Source organism: Gadus macrocephalus, chromosome 7, assembly GCF_031168955.1.
Source record: "Gadus macrocephalus chromosome 7, ASM3116895v1".
Taxonomy (NCBI): Eukaryota; Metazoa; Chordata; class Actinopteri; order Gadiformes; family Gadidae; genus Gadus; species Gadus macrocephalus.
In genome coordinates this window covers 14,841,393-14,868,947 of record NC_082388.1, presented here as the reverse complement: position 1 = coordinate 14,868,947, position 27,555 = coordinate 14,841,393, and the positions used below count along the sequence as shown (strand labels likewise).

General features: G+C 45.3%; 1 protein-coding gene across 11 annotated transcripts in view; it reads left to right on the top strand.

Moving 5' to 3' along the window:
- Positions 1 to 27,555, top strand: part of rapgef6 (Rap guanine nucleotide exchange factor (GEF) 6) — a 92,039-nt gene that overhangs the window by 23,239 nt on the left and 41,245 nt on the right. For 7 of the 11 annotated variants that reach the window (XM_060056816.1, XM_060056812.1, XM_060056815.1 and 4 more), the window contains exons 5-7: positions 6,206 to 6,275; positions 8,800 to 8,946; positions 24,569 to 24,700. In XM_060056816.1, the coding sequence (XP_059912799.1) occupies positions 6,206 to 6,275; positions 8,800 to 8,946; positions 24,569 to 24,700 (349 nt within the window). Of the gene's footprint in view, positions 1 to 336; positions 1,577 to 6,205; positions 6,276 to 6,837; positions 8,947 to 12,052; positions 17,408 to 24,568; positions 24,701 to 27,555 lie in introns of those variants that run through there. The other 4 variants (XM_060056819.1, XM_060056818.1, XM_060056817.1 and 1 more) reach the window with 4 other exon arrangements.

The window sequence follows — 27,555 nt, the reverse complement described above, 5'->3', positions numbered from 1 at the left end:
TGGCTGCCTTTATGAATGTCGACACGCATCGAATAATCAATTATTCCTTCTTATTACACGGCTCTTCTCAATGCCGTGGAACGCTCCGTTCACTTCCAGGGGCCCTTCACAACTTCCGGCGGGGAATTATATTTGATAATTCACCGTTACTAAGTATAATTGACAGCTGTCAGGGAAAATAGAAGATTTTTTGCCTCTAATGACGTCCTTGATATTACTCCGCAAGTAATCCAGTAATTTATCAACCCCAGTGTCTTCGGGTGCTAAGCGACGTCAATTTCTTTGGCAGACTATTTTTCTGCTGATCAACACTGCTTGTAACAAATAAATTGTAAAAAGCCGTGTAATAAGCGGGATAATGTATAGAACGTCGCCGGTCATGCAGCTCTGACCAGTGCTGAACGTTGTAGCTGGGTGCTGTCTGATGGTGGTGACCTTGTGGAATAACGTGTATTTAATATTTTGGGAACCGGTTGGCTTGCCACTCTTCTGCATTTTTTTCTGCGGAAATGTTATTGCAAAATGTGTCCACAGTGGTGAAATACTTTACATACTTGGCTTGGGCCCAGGAAGAGCTCAAGTGCGTCAACATAAAAGCAAGGCAATTCATCCGCTAGAATTTCATCATCAGAAGTGTGTGTGTGTGTGTGTGTGTGTGTGTGTGCGTGTGCGCGTGCGTGCGTGCGAGCGAGATAACTGTCATGTTTATTGAGTGAATGTCAGCTCTTTAGTGTTTTTTTGTAAGATTGGGATGTGCATTCAGTCATTGTGTCTGTGTTTACATTTACGTATAATGAGTGAGCGCACGTTAAAGTAGCCACAGGGAGCCGGGTGGGTCACAGCACATGGAGCTAACTGGGGGGAGGTGTGTGTGTGTGTGTGTGTGTGTGTGTGTGTGTGTGTGTGTGTGTGTGATGTGGAATGTGGAATGTCGAACCCCTGGCAGGACCCATAGCTGCCTGGCCATGTGTTTACAGGAGCACATTTAGGCAGGAAATGAGCAAGACACACACACACACACACACACACACACACACACACACACACACACACACACACACACACACACACACACACACACACACACACACACACACACACACACACACACACACACACACACACACACACACACACACACACACACAGAGAGAGAGAGACAGAGCCTGGAGCCAGTGAACATAGTAGCAGAACAGGGCGGGAGAGAGACAACACACATTCTCCTCCCTTCGTGAAATAACCTCCCAAAGGGAAAACCCTAGCACTGGCCAACTCTGCTTTCATGGACCTCTGTGAACTTCTGAGGACTGAACGACGGACGCTCTAGACTCGAAAGCTCTTTGGAGCATAACAGGAGTACTACCACTAATCATTCTTTGGATAATAACAATAACAGGCTGGCTGCTCCATGTACCGCCAAAGGAAAGACGCCTCCTGGATCCTCTAATGCTGTTCTTCCTGGTCAGTGTGGATTGTGCTGCCAACTCTTTATTCTTTTTGCTCGATATTCACTGGATTTACCGACACGTATTCTTTGTCTGGAGTTGTTTAATGTTGTCAAGAAGGAACTGGGAAGGTGAGAGCGGCCCTTGTTGTAAGAATAGGTTCAGTCATTTAGACGTGTTTTGAATGCTCACTACTTTTTAGCTTTTTATTTTCTCACTCTTTCTCTTTTTTTCTTGTTTATTTAGCACAATGTGGAGTGCTACTGTTTAAAGTATTTTTCTTCTTTTGACTTTTGTGAGCCAGGAATCTTTCCCCCAATGGAAAGTCAGCGTAGCGTTAAAGTCTGTAAACATCCAGTCCTTGGGCTTCCTATCTGCCCTGATGATCTGAAGGAGCAAAACACTTTCTTTAGAACAAACATGACAAAAACCACGGGGTCAAACCATGCGTGATGTTTATTTTTATCATGTAGAAGGATCTCTGTATACAGGTAGAGAAATGAATGTGTCCCATATTCGCAGAAATCACACGCATTATTTTTAGGTTATGTTTGGACAATGGTAATCATGGATGATTAACATTGTCATAACGTAACATAGTTTGAGCGCTCTATGCTGGCCAGATCTGCCACAGTGAAGCCAAACAAATTGAAATTGAGCTCACTAAAGTCTAGAATTGTATTTTGTGAATTGCAATTTTGTATTTGTGTCCACCGATGAATTATCATTGAAGTAATGCCATCATTAGATATCCACATCCAGTATGTGTTTGACTCAATTGGGTGTGTCATTGAAATAGTTTAGGATGTCTCCATTCATGGCACACCTGTGGTAATAACCCATGGTCAAACATCATCAGACAGTTTATCATCAGTTTTACATCAGCTTTTTGCTGGGTCCTCTGAGCTTCCAGTGTTGAAATCAGGAATCTCTTACATTAGAAGATAGAAAAGCTAGACCACTCCCCTCTGGATCAAGTGGCTTTCTACACACTGGGAAATGTCTTCCCAGCCATCCGTCATTCATCTGCAATGCTGTTCCTCCATTAGTTGTTGTCCATGACTAGTTTATTGTGGCTACGAACACCAGCTCGTTATTTCCATGGCCATGTTTACCTACGTACGTGCTTGTGTGTGGCTTGGCCTTCTTCACCGGCTGTCACCGTTTATTGCCCCTAGTTTTACAGCTGTCACGAGTCCGTTCTCCTTGTCTGCTTTTGTTGGCTATCAGGCCACTGTGGGTGGGATGTTGGTATCACCTGCTTGTGTGTGTGTGTGTGTGTGTGTGTGTGTGTGTGTGTGTGTGTGTGTGTGTGTGTGTGTGTGTGTGTGTGTGTGTGTGTGTGTGTGTGTGTGTGTGTGTGTGTGTGTGTGTGTGTGTGTGTGTGTGGGGGGGGCTGGCTGTATATATACCCCTGTTGAAACTGGGCCTCAGCATGTTAAGAAACCAAAACCAAAAGAGAAACCATTGTGAGGGAATTATCATATATGCAATATTTGATGAGAGAATTAAATGAAATGAATACTTCCTTTTACTCACGCTGTTCTTCTCACAGTTTTCAAAAAAACTTGGAACACACACACAGAAAGACAGACAGACTCAGACTGACACGGTAAGCTCTGCCAGTCGGGACCTCCGGTCTCGCCTCACTTGAGCAGGGATAGAGCTGTCAGACTCGGCCTGACCTCCATGCTGAGGGCTCTACCTGAGACGGCGAAGCCAAGTCTAGTGCACCTTTCTGTGGGTATTCCGGCACACAGACTTAGCCTAGACCATTTATTCTGAAGTTATAGTTTGTTTGTAGCTGATGAACAGGCATAATTTCATCATAATCCTGCCCGTGTTGGCATTGCTTTTTACTCAACCCACCAGCAAAGCCAGCAGTTTAGGTGAATGTATTGTTTGCACAACAAAATAGTTACTGTATAAAGAAGGAAATAAACCTCATCTAGGCTTAGGAGGCTGGTATATGGTAGACGGTCATATTGTATACCAAGGTATTTAGCAATAACAAATGTGTTATCCAATAACATCAAAAATACAGTTTTCTATTAACCTTTTTTCAGACATCTTATGCCTATCTTTGTTGTTATGTTGATATGATTGTGGCCAAGTTTTGAAGCAGGATATGTAATGGAAAAGTCCAAAATAGAGTTGTCAATGCCGTTGCATTGTTGTTGAGACGTAAATAGGTTTGTCTGCCAACGACTACTGGCTGGCCTGGGTAGGCGGGGTTCCCCCGTGTTTGAAGTTTTTTCAATAATGAGTCTATGTTAATTCAGTTTAACCATACAGACTGTATATTATACAGGTTAAACTGAATCAACCTAGACTGTATTTAATACAGGTTAAACTGAATCAACATAGACTGTATGAATGCAGGTTAGACTAAATTGCCATATGTGTAGATTGGTGTAAACTATCGCAGACTTCGACCACATACCCTAGGCATTTAAACCCAGCAAGACTTGTCTAAGTAGACTCATTGCATTTAAGGCTGGACAATGTCTTACATGCTCAAATGACTTATATCACCAGCAGCTCACCTTTTACACATTTGTTGATTATTGAGATTTAAAAAAATAGATGATGCCTTGGGCAATGTCGGTGCTACTACCGGGTTCAAAGGAATGCGAAGGTAGGAGGGTAGGAGGTTAGCAGACAGAGTCCTTTATTCACACCTACATACAACAATGCTGCTCGGTCAACACCCTGGTGACAGCCGTGTCGTTCACCTGACAATCCCAGTCTCACTGTTGGGGAGTGTCACATATCCCAAATGCCTTAAGTCGGGGAGATGACTCTCTGACAACCCAGGAGAGGAAGTCTGTGGCTCCGGCCTTTGGACAACCTTGAACTTAAACAGCTGTAGAGGGAGATACCAACGGGTGAGCCGTGCGTGTCCTTCCTGCGGTGGAGCCACAGGGTCTGAAACGGAGGATGAGTGAGCGTCCCAGGAGGTTGTGCGGGGTGGACGTAGGGTGTCCAGCGCCCACGCCATCGCCAGAGACTCCTCCCCCGCGATGCTTTACCTCCCCTCCCGTTCTGAGGGCTTGCGGCTTCGGTACAGCACCGGCCAGGCCATGCTCTCCAGCTCCCGGGCCAGGCCTCGGTTCATTCATGGGTCGGTCTTCAAGGCAATAGGATGCTTGAAGTAAGGGGTGTGAAAGAGCGACTTGGTCCACTGGACAGAATCCCAAGAACAGGTGAGGTCGGTCATGGGTCTGGGTAGCTCAGAGAAGGCGGTGATGAACCGCATATAGTAGCCAGCTAGTCCCAGGAGTGCCCTCGCCTGCTGTATGGTCTGTCTTTGGCTGGGCTGCGATAGCCTCTGTATTTTCCACTTGTAGGCGCACCTTCCCGCAACCTAAGTGGTACCCCAATACCATCCCTTCCTCCGTCCATTCACACACTTCATTGGGTGGGCCCCACTGACTCAAGCATCCCCCCCCTCTACCCCTGCATATAATGCTGCCATGTGTCACTATGAATAATGACCTCATCAATGTTGGCATCAGCATACTCGGCATTCGGATGCAGCACTCTGTCCCTGAGGCGCTGAAAGGTGACAGGGCCCTTACCCTACGAAGTGGAGAAGGCCGGTTTTTCCTTTGACAGGAGATCGGGGAGACGGCCAGTATTGAAAATTGGCCATATCCAGTGTTGGAAAAATAAATTGCCATGCCTAACTGATACGCGGCATTGGATACGCGTCAAACTTTGAGACGGCATTATTCACCTTGCGGGAGTCAACACAAAACCGAATATAGCCATCAGAGTTGAGAACCAGTACGACGGAGACCAGCCACTGTGCGACTCTTCTATTTCCCAGCATAGCCACTAACACACTGCCCTTTTTCAGGTGAAAAAAAACAGGTCTTTGACAGGAATCTCAGAAATATCATCCCAGGTATGCCTCCAGCTTAGCTACGTGAATGTAGAAAAATGTGCCAAAAGTTTTCGAAAAAAATAGAATGTCCCCTTCCCGCTAAATCTAAATCGCGGTGTCGTGTCGAGTCCATGAGCTTCAATGATTTCAGTGGCAAAAAAAAACACCTCTAACAATCGCGTGGGTCATAGCTTACAAGTCATGTAATATGCCTTGCAAGCTATGACCTATATTACATTTACAGACTAAGTAACTCAATTATCTAAATCTATCAAAGAACCTCCACACCTGATACTTGCCTCCCTGATGCTGTGGTAGATGATGAAATCATTTAGTGAAGTATCCACTGGCACCTGTCACAATGCAGGTCAGTACAGGCAGCTGCTGTAAAGGGAGGGCCGAGGGGGGGGGTTCCGTTCGTGGCACACGCATGCCCCCCCCACGCTAGTTGCCGCATCAATTGTACACACTGGAGCTTTGAACATCTGAAGTAACCAGGCTTTAATAGGGTGCCCATGGTCAAATTAGAAAAACTAGAGTTGAATTAATTATCTTTACAAAGAGAACATTTCTGAATGAAATTAGGTTGAATAATCATCCACACAAACACAAATGTAACAGTATTTGAGTATTTTTAAATTGCCAACCACGGACAATTTTAAGGTGTGAGCTGTGAGGAAGTGTAAATACTATTGTAAAGTCGGCCTGTGTTAAACTGTGCAGAGTGATATAAATAATTCAGAGAATGTCCCATGCAGATACCATGTGTCCAGAATAGAGTAGGATGTGGTTGTATTGTATTGCTGCTTATTATCATATGTGTGAGTTATGGCTACCTTCTTAATGCAAACGTCTGTTTTTCTCCCCCCAGTTTTGGCAGACAGTTTGGTGGGAGACGAGGCTGTGAATGCATCACTTTGGAACCGTCAGAAATGATTGTGGTGAGCAATGTCTTACACACACACACACACACACACACACACACACACACACACACACACACACACACACACACACACACACACACACACACACACACACACACACACACACACACACACACACACACACACACACACACACACACACACACACACACACACACGTGTTCATCATGGGGAGCGGTTCCTTCTCTCCCATCAGCTCCCAAAGGATGTCTCGATGGCACAATGGTTCTCAAGTTATTTCAGACCCCACCAAAGAGATTGAATCCTCTCTATATTCTGTCAGGCCCATCCCTGCTCTTGTGCAAAAATACAATGCCAGGCCTTTCAGCATGACCAACCCAATTAAGGTACAATTCAACTTTTACATGCAATTTTAATTCAATAACATTATATCATTGGGAAACAGAGTTCCGTTTAGCCCGCTGATAAATACTAAATATTTATCATCCGTAATACCTTAATATGGACTTGTTTGGCACTGAAGTCACTGCAGCTCAAGCCACTACAAACTACAGTATTGGCGGTGATTACAGTTAGGGATGGGGGGGGGGGGGGAATCGATTCACTGGAAAATTAGGATCCTTTTGCTTGCGCCATACTTGAACTCTCAGGTTAACTCAAAACAAAGGTGACTATAGTGGCTTTAGTGGAAGCAAAATAATGGTACCTTCCTTAAGAGGGCACTCGAGTGTATTCGCCATTCTGCAATTAGCAAACTATGTTCTGTTGTGTTCAAACACATTTATTTAAAAAAGGATGACGGACCAGTAGAACCCAAACCCCAATGGTAAGCCAGAAAAAATATTAAATTGCAAAAGTGTTATTTAGTGTTAATATTAACCAAAACGCATATCGTATTTGCACCACCAATTGCATGGGAGAACTAACCAATGGATTGTAGTCTTGTCTTGTTTACCAGGTTCACATGTGGGACTTGAATCTGAAATATGTGAGCCTGGATGGAATGCCACTGGTCTAGCACACAATGTGGCATTGCTGCACAGATGGAGCAAGATGCCTTTCGGTGTAGTCTCTGTGAAGTACCTCAACCAGGCAACAAACCACGCCCTAAAACCGAGTCAGAGAATTAAGAAACATTTGAATGGAGGTCTGAAGTGAGAGATTCTCTTTCCAGCACGGCTAGGGATTGCAGTAAATACTAGCTGCACAGAGTGATGTGCTTGTGTGTTCTTTTACATAGGTTGAAGCTTTTTTGACCAAAGTTGGTGTATGCAAATAATCTAAAAAGTCCGATCTTGGGAGGGTCATCTTCTTAGTCATGTTGAATGTTGATGGTTGGAACATGACTTCCCTTTTGAAAAGGACGGCTTACATCCAATATCACTGAAGTTTATAGATATAAGTAACATAGTATTTCTGGCATGGATGTCAGTGTTCGAGATCTGACCTCTGAAATATTACAATAAATACAGGGAATGAACATGCTTGAAAAAGGGTTACAAAAACAAATTAGGAAAGCAAAAACCAAATAACAAATGTTCCATTAAGAAAGAACGATGATAACAACCGATGATGACGAAGGAATCCAAACGGCAGCGATTTGGATGTGTGCCTTCATTGTAAACATTGCGAGTTCCATAGCGAAGAACTGGCCATTATGCAACGGCAGAGAGAAAACACATTCCTCGGGCAGCAACAGGCGCTACCGTGACTTGGGCGGACAAATTGTATGGACGGAATCTGTGTGCTGTGCTTTTTTTTTGGCCCCTGTGCGTGGAGAGGATATTTGCGTGTTTACGGTTTCCTGCAGGAAACTGTGGCTTGTGTGTGTGTTACACAAAGAGAGGGAGGAAAAGAGCATGTGCGTTGTGGGTCTGTGAGTGTGTGTGTGTGTGTGTGTGTGTGTGTGTGTACAACGTGATGAGAAGCCCTGAAGTCTCGGCTCATGCGCGCTAGAAAAGGAAACCAGTTAGTTTTGTTTCTGAGAACGAAGGGGAATGCACACAGCCCTCGTCTCATTGGCTTTTGTGGACTTTAAAAAGGTTTCAAGGTTATAGGTTCCTGTTTTTTTAGGGGCTTTTTTTGGATTTTTTGGGGGTTATTTGATTTCCTTATTTGTCTTCATTTGAGCACTTCAAACGTAGCATCCAGTCCTCCTTCCTCTGGAATTAAAATCTTTCATTGATGCAATTGCGGTCCGTATGTATGCCTGGACGTCCTGACTTTCCCAACCGGGGTCAGGATGAGCACCCTGCGCTGGCACCGCATCTCGCTGCTCTGGAAGAGCTGGATGTTCAATCAGGACCCCGCCGAGCCCGGCCTGAACGCAGAACCCGCTGACCCAGAGCCAGACCCGGATCACCAGAGTCCGCCGGGGCGCCTGGAGCAACACGCCCCGGAGTCCGCGCACCACAGCTCGGAACAACGTCCCGACCGGCACTCGGAAAAACCCCTGGAACTCAAGAGCATCTTGAGGCGGCCCTCCGCCGCCGACTTTGTGACGGGGGGCTCCCAGAACGCTAGCGGTTCTCAGGAGCGTGGCCCTTGTGTGTTGCAGGTGGAAAACGGCAGCGAGGGGGACGAAGGGGCCCTGCACAGGGACGGCTCCCAGAGGACATCCCGGCGGCGCTTCAGGAGGGTCAACCCCAGGGGAGAGCGGGAACTCATCACAGACGGACAGGAGCCAGCCCCGTGCTACAACACGGTAAGCCTGCAGCTTTCTATGGCACACGTGTTGTTTTCGGTTGACAAACCATAAGGTTGGCGTGTGACGCTATCACGTGCGGTTTGTGACATGTGCGGGTTATTTGAGTAACTCATGCCAACAGTCTCCTTTTTTATGCTTGAACAAGACTTATAGTTACGGGTCAAAACACTAGCTGAAGGACATAACTGTCACACAGGGGGGAAATCTGTTTAACTTCAGTTAGAAATGCCTTTTGTATATTTGTCCCTTTCTTGTCCGTTTTAACCTTGTATGATGGCATACAATGTGTTGAACGGTCTTTATCTTTCATATGTTTAGTGGGGGGAAAGTATACATTATATGTGTGTCATCTGGAAAGTGCCATGAGGGGGGGGGGGGGGGGTGGTGTGTGTGTGTGTGTGTGTGTGCCTCGCTGATAGGATCTCTGTGTTTCAGTTACAGTTTATACTTATCACCAGTTGCCACATTTGAACACAAACACACACTTTCGAAAACCAAGCGTGGAACACTTGGATTACACCCATTCTCCTCACCCTTGAGTGTTACAAAGGGCTTACATTGACGTTCTCTCTCGCACTCGTTTAACTATTTCTTTAAATTCCTTTTCACTTCTAGGTTCACCAGAGTTATGCTCGGCCTAAGGTCACTTTCTCTATTTCAATAATTGTACCACATTATACTGGTGTCTTCACCCTACCCTTCTCTCATTCGTTATTCTCCTCTCCAGATTGACCTCAGATTACCCTCACTCAGTTCTTAGTCTTGCTCCCGCTCTGTCTCCTGCGCTCTGTCTCCCGCTCTCTGTCTCTCACTCTCTCTCTCTCTCTCCCACGCTCCTACTCTCTCTCTCTCCCGCTCTCTCGCTCAATTGTTCTCTGTCTCTCACTCTCTAACTCTGTCTGTCTCTCGCTCTCTCAGTCTCTTGCTCTCTTGCTCTCTCGCTCAGTAACTCTCTCACTCTCTGTCTCTCGCTCTCTGTTCTGTCCCTTATTTCCATGTTTCTAGTTAGGGGGGTTTACCTTTTTTAGCCGTTTTTTCTTTCTTTTTTACTAAGGGGAACTTTCTCCTGCCTCTTTTGGTCTGTGTGTGTGTTATGAGTAATGTCTGCATAGACACCTGTTCTATAGAAAAAGGGTAATTTCATCTAAGTTCCGTTAAAGCAGAAGTTGTTTACTAAAACGACATAGTGATGTAGTTCTTATGGTGTTCTTGCAACAGCAGATACATGTCCACAGAAGTGTACTTTCCAAGTAGCCCAGGTGCCGGACAATAAATGAAGTGACATTATACACTGAATGTAGAGTTATATTGGCCTTCAACCAAACAGAGGGCCCACACGCATGTAATATCTTAGGAATTGTGTTATGTATCTGTAGATTGTCTAGAGCAAAAAGAGAGGATAAGTCACAGCGGACGGAAACTCGTAAAACTAACTAACGAACAGCCTGTGGTTAGCCAGCTAGCTAGCTTCCTGCCCTAGTGCAATGCATAGTATGTCTGCCTAGTGCCCCCTACACACACACGCACACGCACACACACACACACACACGTCCTTACTCTGCATGTAGCACACTTGTTACATGCAGAATTGCATGCGCAGATTGTGCGTCCCAGACATTGCTTGCTACAGTGGGATAGCATGAACATAACTATACTGCTGATATGGTGACCTTGTATTTCACATTCAATCAACAATCCACTGAGCCGCAAGGCTGAATCCTGACTGCAGTGTCCTTATGAAGTCTTATAAGATAATACTGTATTGATTTTCCATCAATAGTTTGATTCAGCATGTTATTTTCTTTGTTTGATATACGTTGTGTTTTGTTACTGTTAGGATTCTGATTCAGAATTGAGAGCTTTCTTGATCACCATCCAGTTATTTCCTACCCTGACCATTCACTGATGCTGCCACTTCCTCAGTTCAGTCCGTGGTATACTGCTTGGGGAAGGAGATCAAGTGTGTTTTCTTTGCATTTGCACACTGTGGCTTATTTGGATGTACCGGCCTTCTCTGTCCCTTACTGTGCTTTTAAGGTCCTTAATCAACCAGATCTGCAGTGGCCCAGACTAGGGGCTCGCGACTCGTGATTGTGCCCCCTCCCTAACGGGTAGTGGAAGGGGAGCGATCTGTTTGGTGAAACTGGATGATGGGCGACCTGGCTACTCGTCCCACATCACTGATCAGCCCCACTGCTTGGATGTCTCCACATGAGGTGACAGCATGACGTCACCACTGTGAGCTGACGTCAGAACGTTGGACATCTGACCTTGGAACCATGGAAAGAAGTGTGTGCGTTCCATTTCTGTCACCACATTCTTCATTTAGTTTGTGTGTCTTGTGCATGCGCACATGTGTCTCCAAATTGGACGGTCCTGGCTTGCCGTCGTCCTGTCCTGTGAACATACCCACGAAGCCCTTGGGACATCTGTGCCATCATTTGATCCCATTCTATCACTGCACAGGTGTTGCAAGCTAGGTCCCATGAGGGCCGCAGTGAGACAGATTGAAATCCAGAGAGATGTACGGATATGGACGGAACAACCAATGGCAACCAAACGCCAAGAATCGGCTGACAATTTCTCAAATTGTTGCCAATGGCCACCTTGCAACCTTAACTGTCAAGCCCAGTAGTCGGACATTTTGGTGTGCATCATTTGTCATTCTCAGCCAAAGGTGTATGCGTTTGTGTGTGCGTGCGCTCTAGCATGCGTGTGGAGTACACTGCTGCGCTATCTTCTGCAGTTGTTGTTGCTGCTTCCTCTGGAGTGCTGCTAATTTTAGGGATTACATCAGCAGCACTAAACTGGCAACCTCACTGACCCCCCCCCCCCCCCACACACTTTTCTTCTCCTCTCCTCCTCATCCACTCTCATTCCTTCCCTGTATCTCCTGACCTTCATTTCTGTCTCTGATCCACTCATTCCATCACGCATCTCTTTATCCCTCAAACTGCGTTCCCCTAGCTCTTCTCCTCCTCTTCACCCTCTCGGTCCCCTCCTTTCCTCTGTCCTTCCTCTCTTTGTTTCCTGTCTCGTATCTTTTACATTTGTATCGCATTTTTCTGACAACTCCTCCTGTATCACACGCACCCACACACATACACGTCCAACAAACACACGTCCCAGACACATACGCGTCCCACACACACACACATAGACACACACGCACACTTCTTCCAATAAATATTTATAGGCCTCTATATATTGATCAGTAGTTTATATTGGACATGGACATTATTTGTGGGTGTACCTGCCAGGGCACACTTGAACCATAAAGTAAATAAAGTAAGCAACCTCTATAATCCTCCGATTTGCTGTTGTGTTTTCCATATAAAGGCTTTAATACAGTTTTTAATCACTGTAATGTCAGTTGGAAGATAGATCAACAACATTGTTCCCTCTTAAACTCAATAGCTCGTGGAAAAAGAGAATCGTTCAAAACTCTAATTGAAATCAGCGCGGTTACAGAATGAGGTCTGGATGAGGTCTAATAAAGTCACCAGCATGGTGGTCCGTGAAATGGTTAGAGATTATATGGACCATATAGTTTGAGTCTGTTTGTGTTAGGCTAAGTGCATTGACGAGTGGTTTCTCCACAAGGAAGCAGGTCTAATTAATCTGTTAAGAGAGCATGCAGCTGTTTTGGCGTGAATTGTGCCACATATTTTGAAGTGCTTCAAAAAAAATTAACTAGAATAATGTTGTTTTAACGGAGCGAAGCATATGGAGCACAAATCTTGGCTTCAAATATTACAAGTCTATTTTTTATGTGAAATGTATTTAACATTTGTTGTGTACCTAAACTAAGAGTGGACTCAAATATTCCTTTTCAATTTTAGGTCCATTAAATGCGCTGGCCGCTACCTTAAGTCTTACAAAACAATTGGCCTTGCTGTCCCCTGGTATAAAGGCTTGTTAAAGTATATTTGAAGCTTTTGATGCTCCTGAATGAGTTTCCTGGCATACTGCGGGGAAAAAATCCATTCTAAACCTAGATATGATATGAATATCACTTTGGTTTATGATAGTCAAGTCGTAAACGTAGTCAAGTTGTGGAGGGTTCTCTATTCATCTTTCCTTGGCTCTCTCCTCCCCTCACCAGGCCCTCATTTTGTCCTTGTTTCCCTTTCACTCTTTCTCCCTTTCCATCTCTATTCGTATCTATTGTTCTCTCTGTCTCTGACAGACTCCGTCCCATCTGCGTTTATGTCATAGAATTGGTTTGGCTTGGTCTAATGCGCACCATCCAAGTATACATACATTCACCCCTATATCCTGAAAGCATTCCAGCAGTCCAATCTGCATCGCAGATTAGACGGCAAAAAACAACCCAACCCAGCCACACGTTTCGGCTTCAAGTAGATCACCTACATGCAAACCAAACCAACCCCCTTTTCCCTCCACTCAATCCCCAGACTTCTGTGAACCGGCCACTAGCTTGGCTGTCATTCAGAGTTCACTCTGGACCATGACATAGAGGCAACATACAGTAACACAGTTTAAGTGTCTGCTTGTGTTTTGGTTACACGGTTTGATTTTGCTGCTCCCACAACCACCCACAGTCAACGCACGCGCGCGCACACACACACACACACACACACAGGATGTGCTTCCTCTTTGGTTACTTTTTTTTTTTTTTCTTTCCGAGCTCGCATTCAGACAGACGAGGAAACCATTGAGACAGAAAGAGAGACATACAGTCACGGTTAACAGTCAGATCTGTAAGCAGAACAGCGGATATGTTACAAGACAGTTCTCAGAGGATGCAGACTGCCTCCTCAAGACCGTCTGTCAGATGTCGGATCCGGTATCTCACAACAACCAACTGAATTTGTGCTCTCCTTGCTACTAACTGCTATTTTATATGCACACACATATTGCGGGGATGTCCTATTTCTCCAGATATTTCTCGCCATCTATCCCTCTCCCTCCCCCTCCATCTCGTTCTCCCCCTCACGCACACTCCCTCCCTCCTTGTGTACATAGCGCTTCTCTATGAAGGCAAGGCTCCATGTGCTCCTATCTGATTGGCTGTGCAGTGAAAGGATGATGTCATTGCTACCCAAACAGGAGGGTGGGAGGGCGGTTAGTGGTGGAGAAGGGTAGACGCACTCCGAGAGGGAGAACCAGCCTCCTCTCATTAAGGAAGCACAGAGGGGGAGACACACACACACACACACACACACACACACACACACACACACACACACACACACACACACACACACACACACACACACACACACACACAGGCTGCAAATCATGGAAATGTGAGAGCCAAGAAATTGGGGTGAGGTTATAAGAGTGGCATAATAATATAACATTATAAGGTTATGATCCATTGCTGCTTGCTGCCAGCTAAATGTGTGTGCGTTCGCATGCATCGAGATGTGCATGCGTGTACAAAGTGTGCATGAAGAGAGGAAGAGATTTTGGGTGAGTAAGTAAGTATGAACAGAGCATGTCAGGGCATGATATTAGGAGATACCGATCAGAAAATACATGGAGTGAACCCAAAATAGCATATGGTAGGTGCACCAGTGTGTGCGTGCGAGCGAGTGCATGCGTGGACAAGGAAATACTAATCAGAGAGAGAGGGTGAAACTAAGAGAGCCATATTCTCCCTTCCAGATTACCTGGCAAATTTGAGCTGGCAAGTCTGCTTGGCTTATTATGAGGATGGACACACCTTGCCCCAATCTTCCCCTCCCTCTGTCTCTGTCATCACTTCCAAAACTATATGCAGCTTTACAGTTTTGAAGGAAGGCGAATAAAACCAAGAACGTTTTTTGGTGATTGTTGAAACCAAACCCATGTTGGTTGAACCTTCTGTAATGCGGCAACAATTTTTCGGCGGAGAATTCTGTAAATTGAGTGCAGTTATTGATCCGACATGCATAATACATTTGAAATAAGGGGATGGTCATACAAACAAAACTGGTTGCTAGGTCCTCGACCACATATAAGCATCCATGTTCCTTTAGATGGTAAATGTTCTCCACACGAGCATCTTGAAATGTAATAACCCTTATGAATGTCCGAAATGGCCCCACCCCTCGGCTTCCGTTTGGCTATGGCTTTAAATAGCACCTCATTAAGTGCCACGGTGGTAATGGTGTCACTGTGCGGTAATTTGTAACACGTTGTGATAAGAAGGGTCAACCAAGGAAAATCTTGAAATCCGACCGACTCTACGACCAATCGATTGGTCTAAAAATCTAGATTGACCCAATCAACCAGTGGTAGCCAAAATATCATGCGAGGGTCTCGGTGGAAGATTCAATGCTAGGTTTGGTTCTGTGCTTAATATTATCGGTTCCAATGCATGCCAAGGTGCTAATTCTGATACGTTCATACTCCAAGCGTTGACGGAGCATCGCAGACACTGCCTACCGTTTTTAGAATGCTAACACACCTTCTTGACATGGTGGCAATAATTTGTAGCGAGTAAATATTCTGTAGGTAGAAAATTAAGTTGTGATACCAGGGTGTTTTGACCACCTGCCTTCCGAATAGTACAATTATTAAACAATACGGTCATTATAACTGAAACTGCAGTGCCTTGAATTTTTTTTTCACAATACATTTTATATCTAAAACAATATAACTAATATAAAATGCATCAGTTTGCATATCACACATCACATCCCTCTCGAAAAGAATGGCCAAAGAAGCATTTTTTCCCCGGGAACACCAGCGCATGTCCGAACAATGACAACTTGGTCGAACAAGTGCATATTGATCAACCAATCGACCTACCGACCTGAACTTGACAGCCCTAGTAACAAGCGTGCCTGGATCAGCCTCATGCAGCATGCATCCCCGCCCCCGTCCCTATGTGAATCAAACTGCGTTGCTTTTTGTCTTCTTTTATACTATACTGGTTTGGGGTGGGGACGGTGGCTGTTTCATTTATGCTCATCCACCCTAATTCACCTTTATTATAGCTCTGTGCCTACAGAGAACGCATGGGGGAAGTGAGCGGGGTTGCCTCCATACGTTCAGTTTTATGTTACAGCCGGATCAATAGAGGTGCTGCCTCCCACTTTCCCCTCCTTTCCCTTCTGTCTCCATCTCAATCTCCCCTCGTCCACATCCATCTAATGCAGTTTCCATAGCTCTCCCCTGGCACCCTCCCTCCATCCATCTTCTTTCACAGCCCTCCCTCCTCTCTGCTCTCCTCTCCTCCCAGCCCCTCCCTGCCTGCTTTTTCGCTCGCTGCACAGGTGATGTCATTCTTTTTCAGCTGGGATCTCCACCCTCCCTCCCCCTATTCCTCTCTCTCCCTCTCTCCTCTCCCTCACACGCACACTCTGTCTTCCTCCTCACATTAGAGGGGCTGGCTCTTTGTGGCTAAACAGCCAATCCGCGGAGGAAGAGGAGGAAAGTGCAACGCTGGGAGGAAAGCTTGTCCTCGGGATAGCAGAGCAAGGGCAGCTTCATCGCCCTCCTCCCCTCTCACCCGTCCTGCACACCTGCTCCTGTGTTTCCTTTTCCAGCACTTGCAGCAGTGTCGGAATTTCCTGGACACATTTTAATGCACACTCGCCACGCCACCTCGGGAGATGGCTAAGGAGGAAAAGGAGGAAGGGAGTTGCTGAGAGACAAGACGGTCTGTCGGACAGAGAGACGGGAGTGTTCCCCACTTGGGGGAGATGGGATCCAGGGAGGGCACAGGGTGACTGCAAGCCTGAGGAGGTGGATTCCCCTGAGGTTCTGCTGACACAGGCCTTTGTCTTTTTGCATTGTTTCTCCGGATCTGCTTCATCTCTACGGGAACCTTTTAATTATTTATCTGAAGAGAGATTAAAGTAGTTCATCACAGGGATCCCCAGATCAGAGCTCGGTGATCCTTTCCACTCGCGGGGCGAGGAAAAGCCCGGGTCTACCTGTGGCCGGCAGGTCAGCCCAACTTGAGCTCCCAAGTTTGCGCGTGACGGCGCTCCCTGGTGCGTGTCCCCCACCCAGGTCTGGGCTGTCAGCCTTCCAACACACTGGATGTAGCGACCCGGGAGGAGGCTGGTTCTGTCTGCCGCCTGGAGCCCCTCTCTCCGCGCGGGCTGCCCGGATGCCTCCACCCCCCGCTGCCAGAGGGGTTCTGTCTGCGCTGACGGAATAAACTGCAAACCCGCCGCTGTCGGCCGTGCGACAACATTCAGGATTTATACGGGCGGGTGTTGTTTGGAGGGAAATTCCCTTTTCAAATCCACCAAGGCTCGTCAGAATAAGAGCAGAAGACGGAGGACCACCTCACAGCCTCCACTGTGGGGGATGGGTTTATTTTGAAGCTTTATTGACCTTTTGCTTTTTTGTTATATTTATCAATTTTATTTTATTTAATCTGCGGTAGAACGAGAAGGGAAACTTTCCATCTCTCGCTCCATTCCCTGTTCCCGTGGAAATGGCTTTCCTCGTCCGTTGCTATGCCAACTGCTTGCAGCCGTGGTCCTCTAAAGTAAGCGATGTCGTAATGCTTTTTCTGGCCATGCACTGCTGTCTCAGGTTGCGCGCGCGCGCGCGTGTGCGCGTGCGTGCGTGCGTGTGTCTGTGTGCGTGCGTGTGTGCGAGAGAGGGTGATAATGGCAACCAGGTAGGGAGCAAGATTGCCATTTTTGTTGTATGCAAATTAGCCGTGATCAATGTTTAGTTTGCACAACATGACTTGGCTTGTACTGGTTTGGCTGTACTAACTAACTATCCATGCTGCTCACAAGTGAGGATTCAGCTTGGTTAGGATCAATCATTTTGTATTTCCTTTTTAATAATTCAAATAAAATCTGCACCTTCTGCTTCTGCTTGTATACAGAGTAAGTAGTTCTACTTCCAAGTATTCATAATTACTGAAGTACCATTAGGGTAAGTGGGAAAGTGCTATCTAAGTGCCTTTCTAGGCAACAGATTAAAGATTTTCCCTACATATAAGACCCATAAGACTTGTATCATGGAAGGCAGCAAACCAGAAACCACTTGCAAAGTTCTGTGACAACTAGGCCTGCTCGTTAACTATTCACAATAAAGTTAATATCGCAAGAACATGTTCACTTATCTTTTAGGGCTTAAGCACAGTGGGGATAATTTAATCACTCTTTGCCAAGTGCAGTTTCAACCATTGGAAGACAGTTTATTTCTCAACTGAGTTCCATCAGAGAGCAGTGAATGGGTGGAGCTTGCAAAGAAAAACACTGGGCTAAGGCTTCAGATTTACTGTCTTAGTTCAAAGCTGCAAGCGGCATGCGGCTGAGTGCTAGTTCTTGTTGTTCTGCGCTTCCTCGCTGAGCCACTTTGTAAAAGAAGATCAACCACAGCAGCACTGAAGTGTATATATACACTTTTATTTATGTATATAGAAAAAAATATAAATGTTTTGCGCTGTGAAGTTTTAAGTTCCTTCTCAACCTCCTCTCTCTCTGATGGCACAGTACAACATAGGAGAGAGTAAGTGAAGTTCCATTCACTGTGGTTTCTGGTTGGAATGAGCCAAAATCCTTGACTATACTTTTTCTTGGGACTTCCTTGGCCTTTCCATTGTGTTGTTGCCCACCCTTTGCGAGACAGAGCGAGTCAGAGAGAATGGATTAAATGACCGAAAATGCTTTGAAGGAGAGAAGGTAGTAACATCTCTCAGCCCATTTGGACTTTGATTCGACCATTTCATTCATCAATCTAATTTGCTTATTATAGAGAAGAAAAATCATTTTATTTGCTCAGTTTTTGTGCCTCTATGTCCAATAATATAGCTAAACTCTGATGGCTTTATTCTGTGTCTGGGGGGCTGATGGCTCAGGCTGTTTGTATTGAAATATTGACTGTTCAGATGGCCCTTTGGCATCAGATGACAGTGACTCATGCACTATGTAGGACAGCGGAGCTGCTCCATTAGGTCAGTGGGCCAATTGTTTTTGTATTCTACGTTATTCAGAGGTTTCAGTTGATGCACGTCTTCACAAAAAAATCTTTGCAATGTTTCCTGTAATTATAATATGTTGATAATTATAATAACAGGGTATGCCTTCTTTTTTTTGTTTGTGTGTGTGGGGCATATCAGCACTGACGCCGGGCAAGAGGGACAGACAGACGGACCCAGCAGACATTTCACAGCTTGCTTGTTTCAATACATGATTAGAACATGGTGGTTCAATTCCGTGCATTGGGAATTAAAAACTCCTCCGTTGTGCTGGAATGCCATGGAACCAGTATCGATTTATTGTTAGTTTTTTTTTTTATCCTTTTATTGAACAAGAGATATATAAAACATATTTATGTCAATACAACCTCGCTTACCTCTCTTTTTGAAGCCAGGAGTTTAGCTGGAGGTTTTGGCTGCCTCTCAGTGTGTCTCACGTTCACCACTGAATCAGATAAGACAACAGGCTACATTTAGCCGCTGAGCCCTCTATTGACTGGAAGAAGAGAGATTAATTACTCCTTCATATCAACTATCGACCGTTCAGTGCCTCAGTGCAGCCATCTGATTAGGTCAAGACCGCGCAGGAGTCATGATTCACAAGTTTCAGTTAACACACTTGATACTCAACGATGATATCATCGGTTACAGACCTGAAGTCACATATAAAAGGAAGGGTTTCCTTTGTTAAAGATTTCCTTGACTACGGTTGTAACAGTTCTGAATCGGGTGGCGAATCCGCGATGCAACCGCCCACGGTCCACAGGCACGGTTCCGTACGTGTTATAGTAAAATAAATAGGGCACGGTCATAGATGCTTGGGTTTGAACTCCTAACCCAAAAGTTTTGGGTTTAAGCCCCAATGCCTCACCCTTACCGTGCACATCCTTCATAACCTGTATCTATGCCCATAATGCACACTAAACAGTATCTATCTGCTCAATGACCACGTAGCTGACCTTTGGTGCAGATTTTGAAACACCTCTGCCTCTTAGGATTGGCCTTGACAGATTTAGACGTCCTAGTGTGACTGATTGGCCGACAGACATGCTGCTAGGATGTCAATACAGAGGGGCCTTCTGCTAAACGAGTGAGAGAAAGGGTTGAGATGGGTTGAGAGACGAGGGGCAAGAGATTGAGACGAGGGACGGTCGGAGAGAGGGAGGGAGAGGGACAGAGACGGAGAGCGAGAAAGAGACAAAGAAACGAACAGAGATTCAGATGGATGAAAGAATTTGTGTGCGTTAGGAGGCGGTGGTGCTTTTAGCAGGTCTGGAGGAGTCTAGAGTATCAAATGCACAGGAAGTGGGGGTGATAAAGATCGATATGGGCTGCATTAGGCTCATCCAGACCAGGCAAGGCCAGGCCACCCCCCCCCCCCCCACACACACACACACACACACACACACACAGACACACAGACACACAAAGGTCAAGTCTCACTTCAATTGGAATATATGGGTCTAACCCATATCTCTCTCAATAATTAATCTTCGTTCCTGATAGGCGAGACCCATGTCTCACTATATCCCCTCATGTCTTCATATTCATATGTCATCCATCCATGTGTAAAATAATTTGTGCAATTGACTGTGAATGAACATGTTACTGCTATATCGTTTACAAAGAAGAATTGTTGGGCAAGACTGGGCCTTTTATGAAGACAGTTTTGCTACAACATGAACACCTTATAGAACAATAGCCTTAGATGAATAACCCAAACTACTATAAACAAAAAGGTGCTCATCTTGGGGCGACATGCTAAACAGGGTTCAAATACCATGGCTGTCAGAAAACTGTTTATTCTCACACGGAGAGTAAAGCCATTGGAACTGCTTATAAGCACCACCAGAAACTCTTTATATCTGTGGCCAAATACTAATTATGTTTATATCTGCGGCAGTAAAGCCTGTACCTGCCCTGTGTTTCAGGCAGGCCAAAACAAGCACTGCATGCTATCCACTGATGTTTGCACCTCCGGCTGGGGAAGAATTGGAGTCACAGACAGTTGGACGACGGGTGGGGCCGTCATGAATTTCAATGCCACACAGAACCCATCTATTCTGTCATTTATCTGCAGTCGTCCACCTGCATCCACCCACAGTCACACTATCACACATTCGCAACCACACTGTGCTCTCGTCCTTTTTCCCAATCTTCCTCTCGCCCTCAACCTGTGAAAAGGCATGTGGTCTCTCCTGCCTGCTCAGCACCCCCTCCCCCAGATTCAGGGGGGAGGGGCTCTTTGGAGGGAGGGGGCTTTGGAGGGAGGGGGCTTTGGAGGGAGGGGGCTTCAGAGGGAGGGGGCTTCAGAGGGAGGCTCACTCAGGATGGTTTCTCCAAATTGTCTACCCTTGCTTTGGTTGTCATAATATGTTCTTTGATGGACTTCATTGAAAGAGTAGATAAATTCTTTTGACCGAAGCCACTGCCTCTGTACATCTCTCTGTGTGTTCGGTCTTGCTTTTGGAAAACAACTGAATTCTATGCATTTGAATTCTACTCACTGCCTGCTATGATCTGATAATGAAGAACTTGTCCCTAATCAAACATTCAAGGTCTGCCTTCATTTCCGACCGCAAACAATTAGAGAAGTTCAGAAGTTGCCCGACGAGCGTTAGACGAGCGAAAATGCGTTTCAGTGGCCCACTTGCTCTGTCATGTTCTCCCGGTATTTCTCTCTCTGTCTGTCGCTCTGTCTGTCTCTCTCTCTCTCTCTCTCTCTCTCTCTCTCTCTCTCTCTCTCTCTCTCTCTCTCTCTCTCTCTCTCTCTCTCTCTCTCTCTCTCTCTCTCTAATAGTTCTCTCTCTCTCTCGGACTCGGGTCTGGCCTCGCTTGGACAAAGAGTGAGGTCAGGGTTCTCTTAATAATAATACTAGGATTTGTTTAGTGCTTCTCAAGGGACCCAAGGATGCTTGACACATAGCAGACGTAACAGAATATTAATACAGGAACAGAAAAGATATTGCAGGTTGCCGAGGACAGCGGAATAGACCATTGGCCCTGGTCGGGACGTTTCCCCCTTGGCAGTAAAGAGTCGACCCCCTTGTCTGATCTGGCTGGGCTCTGTGCTGAGTCTGCCAGCTGCTGGCACCTGATTCCCCCTAGTATGCCAACAGGTGATAAGTCACTTTAGAACTGTGAAACGACAAACTCCTGCCTTTTTGGGTTTGTTTATATGCTGTTTCCGCACAGCATTGCATTCCACATTTCATTTTATCGATTGACAGCCCTTGTCAAATAAAATTGTATCCGCTACCAAGTTAGACAAACATCCACAAAGTAGTAGAAATGTTTTCCTGAAGATAATATTCAAGACTATTTGTGTTTTCGTCCCCATTCCAGCCCACTGTGACTCTATTCTGCTCATCCATGCACACATCCATAATTAGACTCCATCTGTCTCTGACCCTAACACTCTCACTGTAGCAATGTTGTCGAGTGTTGGTGGCTTTTACTGGGAGCCTCCGACACCAGGACACAGGGTGATGGAGTTTAAACCGGTTTATTGCAGGGTGGACAATGATAAATAGAGCCGGTGTTGCGTGCTGCCATGTCCGAGTTCTGAGTGTGCGTGTTGATGGCTGGGTTAACTTGAGCACGTTGATCGGTCAATGTACAACAGGTGTGCAGCCTCACCAAGCCCCAGAGTCTAATCAGCAAAACCCGGGCCAGTTGAGGCTGCTTAAACCAGCCATCAACCCATCAAACACCCACGTACGCATGCTGCAAGAACACAGCAAAACATCAACAACAAACAATTTATTCCTCTCCCTTTGTCTCTTTCTTAATCATCCTTATCAGTTGTAGAATGTAATATTTGTCTACTGTATGTGAGGCTGGTATGAACAAAGCTCAAGCTGAAGTCATGTGCCACTCGCTGTGAAGGGTCTGGGTGCCTGCGTGTGTATTTAGTTGTTGTGTAAGTGTTGTCGTTATGAACTTCTTCCTGTTAAACGATATTTGGCAAACAGTAACATTGCCCCATGATCCATCATCCCTGAATTCTGGCCTCCCTACAGGAGTGTGAGTGTGAGTGTGAGTGTGTGTGTGTGTGTGTGTGTGTGTGTGTGTGTGTGTGTGTGTGTGTGTGAGATTATAATCAGATCCCCTTCCATATTGAGCTTCCTGTTTCTCTGATCAGGTCACGTCCTCGCAGATATGGACACTGCTGACATCTGCAGGCCGGAGTTTTTTCTTTTTTTTTTTTTTTTTCTTTTTTTTTTAACGTCACTTTGCTGTTGTTGTGACATTACCAGTTTGCCACAACCCCTGTTGGTTCTCTACTCCCTGTGTGGAGCATGCACATGAGTCGGCCCCAGCATATGAGTATACATTGTTGGTTTCTGAAACTGAGGTTTTATTGTTGAGCAAGAACACCCTGGCTGGCCGGTACGAAATATTGCTGTGTCTGCAGAACAAAGAATTTATTTTGTGTAGGCTGGCGGTGTGCTCTATAATGGGGCCACGTTTTAACATGTGTTACCGCAAGTCTGACCTGCCTGACTGTGGCATTTAGTCAATTAGCCTTGTTAGAGGGTGAACCAGGCTGAGAGAGAGAGAGAGAGAGAGAGAGAGAGAGAGAGAGAGAGAGAGAGAGAGAGAGAGAGAGAGAGAGAGAGAGAGAGAGAGAGAGAGAGAGAGAGAGAGAGAGAGAGAGAGAGAGAGAGAGAGAGAGAGAGAGAGAGAGAGAGAGAGAGAGAGAGAGAGAGAGAGACCATGTTGGTGCCCACCTAGGTTTCCATGATGGATTTCCTATAGGCTTAGGGGAAGTCATGTGCATGTTTATTTAATCCCCATCTTTTAATCATCATTAATATATGAGCTAAAGGGGAGACGCCCAGCCACATGACCCTCTATTTCTGCGTGTCAGAGAACCGGAGGGATGGGCACACACTTAATGTTATGGTATTCCTTACACAAGCACACACACGCACGCACGCACACACTGTAAGAGAATCGCTTGCACTCTTTTCCTGTATAAAGCTAGGGACTAGAACACTATACTACATTCAGCAGTATGTACTGTAAGTGTGGTTGTGTGTGTATGTGAGGTCAATTGATTGTGCAGTTACCCCTCTCACCACTCATGACAATAATGGCAATCATATGCTTTATTGGTCCAGGTTAATCTCTCAATGGGCGGCAATTGTGTCGTGCCCTCTAATGGGAAATGGATTTCACTCAATTGGAAGTAAAGGTGTGTGTGTGTGTGTGTGTGTGTGTGTGTGTGTGTGTGTGTGTGTGTGTGTGTGTGTGTGTGTGTGTGTGTGTGTGTGTGTGTGTGTGTGTGTGTGTGTGTGTGTGTGTGTGTGTGTGAGACATGGGCCATGGGCCATCTTATGGCCAATCAAACATCGTACAGTTGTTGTTCTATCTCAATATGACTGAAGCTATGAATTTCAACCCGAACGTGAAGTGCTCCTGTGTGCTTGAATGAATTCATGTTTGTGTTCTCAACGATGTGTCATGCACACACACACACGGGACTCCCTTAGTGGTGTGGATCGGGCCTAGAGGGAGGGGGGGCAGTGGGCAGTACCCCCAGACTGGCAGTCTTTAATATTGCATTACGCGGCCACTCTTCTCTAGACGGGGCTCGGTGAAGTTGTCGGTATTATTCTGTTTTACTTCACTTCTTATTTTCATCGTTATTATTATTATGTTCTTGAACTTACGTCCTCTCTCTCCATCTCTTCCCTCTCGCTGCAGCTTCCAGCGGACCTGAATAAGATGCACCTGACCGACCACGCCCACCAGCAGGTGATGCATGTGCCACCCAGCCAATCAGGATGCAGCATTGCTAGCGACTCAGGGAGCAGCAGCCTATCAGATTTATATCAGGTACTTCTACCATACAAACTTTTTTTGACAAGCTTCCTGTTATGGTTTTTGCTCGGTATATTTGTATTATCAATTATTAAGTAATTATAAAATAATACTTTGCACCGTACGATTCAAGGCAAATGCATGTTCTGTTTGTAACATGCATGCACGTATGACTCTTGCAGTCTGGCTCCCACCCCGTCATTCTTACACCTGCTTGGTCATTAATGTGTGTGTGTTGTCGATGTGTGTGTGATTAGTCCTCCATCTCCACCACCCCTGCTGTGGAGGGAAGGCCACCCACGCAAACAGAGTTGAACTTTACCAGTTTAATTGACCCCCCCATCTCTGCCTCTACTGTGGCTGATTGTCACCCTTAACACACCGTCTGGTGTGTGCTGGTCATATCAGGATGGTAGGATTGTCTGGAAAAGCACTGCCTTTCCGTGCGTTACTATTTTATGCAAAATTTGTGTTGATATGTTTGCTGAAATTACTTTATTACTCAACATCAAGACAACACACAATTTTCAAATCGACGTCTGAGCTTTTTGAGACTTGTCTCGGACATCTTCTGGTAATCACTCCATGGCCTTGTTCGAAAATCTTCACCTGGAAGGTTCAGCATTGACTCGACAGTGAAAACTTTTGCTGATTCATGGTCTTTTCATCTAATTAATCTTTACACTCCCCTTTGGTAACTTTTGAAGGGGGCACATCTCATTGTGTGTTTTTGTTGATTTCTAAACACCAGTGTTGGTTAAAAGATCAACAAGCTGGCATAAACCTAGCGACCTCATGGTTTGTTCATTGTACAATACTGGGCTCACCTCCATCGGTCTCCATCTCTGAGACAGGTCGACTGCTGACCTACAAATTCAGTCTTGGTAGGCAGCCCTTATCCTAGCCAATCCGGAGAGTGAGGGACCCCCCAGCCGGCTCACACACCCCTCAGGTGATGTTATCATCACCTGTACACAGGCTGGTCCTCCCTTGATTGTTTCCCTACATCTTAATGACTGAGCTTGTGCTGCCCCACAGCACAAAGAAACCGCTTACTTTTCATGTTATTCTCGTCTTATTTGCTATGCTGCTCCTGCTTTTTTATTACTTTTGCATAATGATCTTCCACCTTCCTTTCGTCTCAACGCTTTCAGCTTAAGAGGCAGAATGTAAATCTTTATACAGGAACCCCCCTACCAGTAAAAGGCTCCTTTACTTTGTAAATAATACATTTTGTTTTGGTGTTGTTCAAACAGTGGCTGTGTCTGAATTGTTTTGCAACTTCATCTTATCTCATTGTCATGATTTTGTTGATTGGGTAGAAAAGGAAAAAAGGAAAAACAAGCTGGCTCTTACAAGCCAGCTTGTGAACGCTACGCTCTCCTCCGATCACGAGAAGTGTGTGTGGATGTGTAGAGCTCTGTCTGTTCAGCGGTTGATGGTGAGGCCGTCGTCCTCCTATCTGGCACAGACCTATAACGCTTAAAGTGTTGAGAATTATTACATCTTGACTGAGCGGTTCTAGTTTTACTGGAGCCGCTTTTATGGCTTAACGCCAATCCGCCACTGGTTTAGTTCTTATGTTCCGATGCCGTGGTGATTGTACATGTTGACCTTGGTCTGCTCACCCTTCAGCTGTGAGGCAGCTCTCTCCACTATGAACCACTCAATAGTGTTCAAGCCTCGGCAATGAGCGCCTGCCTTTACTTTACATGTGAATGAGAATGACCCTGACACCATTCAAGCCCAGAGTCAGAATCCTGGCAGGACAAGCTAGAGCGCACTTCTCTCCCTGAACCAAAGGAAGCGGGGGTGTGGGTTATGAGATGGTAAGAAACAGATAGTAGGCGTCAAAGCTGTTCAATTGTTTCAATATGTTACTCGAGCAATAGCCTTCTTTTTATCACATTTTTCTAAAGTGGAGCATTTTATTTTAAGATGCAAATTGTTCCAAAGCTCTTGCTGTGATGCATTTGATTTTGAAATGCACTCCTATTTAAGTTGAAATGAAAAAAGAAAATGTAATTTTTATTCAAGTACTTATTATTTATAATCCGTCCAGTTTAATGTGATAAAAGGACAATAGTTTTTGTTAAAATATTATGGAATTGTACTTTCTTTATTTGACTTCAGTAAAAGTTGTTTACTACAAACAGACATTGATACAACTACTAGCTACTTCAATATATATATCTATGGTACTAAATCATTGGGCACGTTCGACATTCAGATGTTCCAGACTTTTTCTTGATGAAAAGTTCTCTAACTGGACTATGAATTAGTATTGAATACCCCTGGCCTATGGCCTTGTTAACTAAAGCTCCATCCAACGTATAGCTCTAATGAGCAGGTCGTTGACCCTGCAGCTAAACCGATGCTTTCTGAGTGGCCGGCCACTTCAACCGATGTCTCTGCAAAAGATCCAAAACGCTTGTCTTGACGCATTCTTCAACCACCACAGATTTGTTCTTGAGGAATTCATTGGGCCTGATCTCAGTGAAGAAAACTTTGTCGTGACTGTTTCAGTGTGAAGCATACAGTGTGTACTTGTTATCGACACGTTGTACTATAGAATGGATGTTTCTGAGTTGATTACTAGCAATGCATAGTGTGTGTCTTTTCTAAATATCTCAAATGTTTTTTGGGGTGTAAATAGTGATTTGGACTTTAGGGATAGTTTCATTATAGGAGTTAGATATTGATTTAAGGTTTTGGGAGATTAAAGCAAAAAGACTGAGGTGTGAACCCACCAGGGAGTAGGTGGGAAAAAAAGATAATTGGTATTTTGTTGTGTGAAACGCTCATCCCACTTTAATCATATCATTGATAACAAACAGATGTGAATAAGTAAATCCGATTCCAAGCTCATA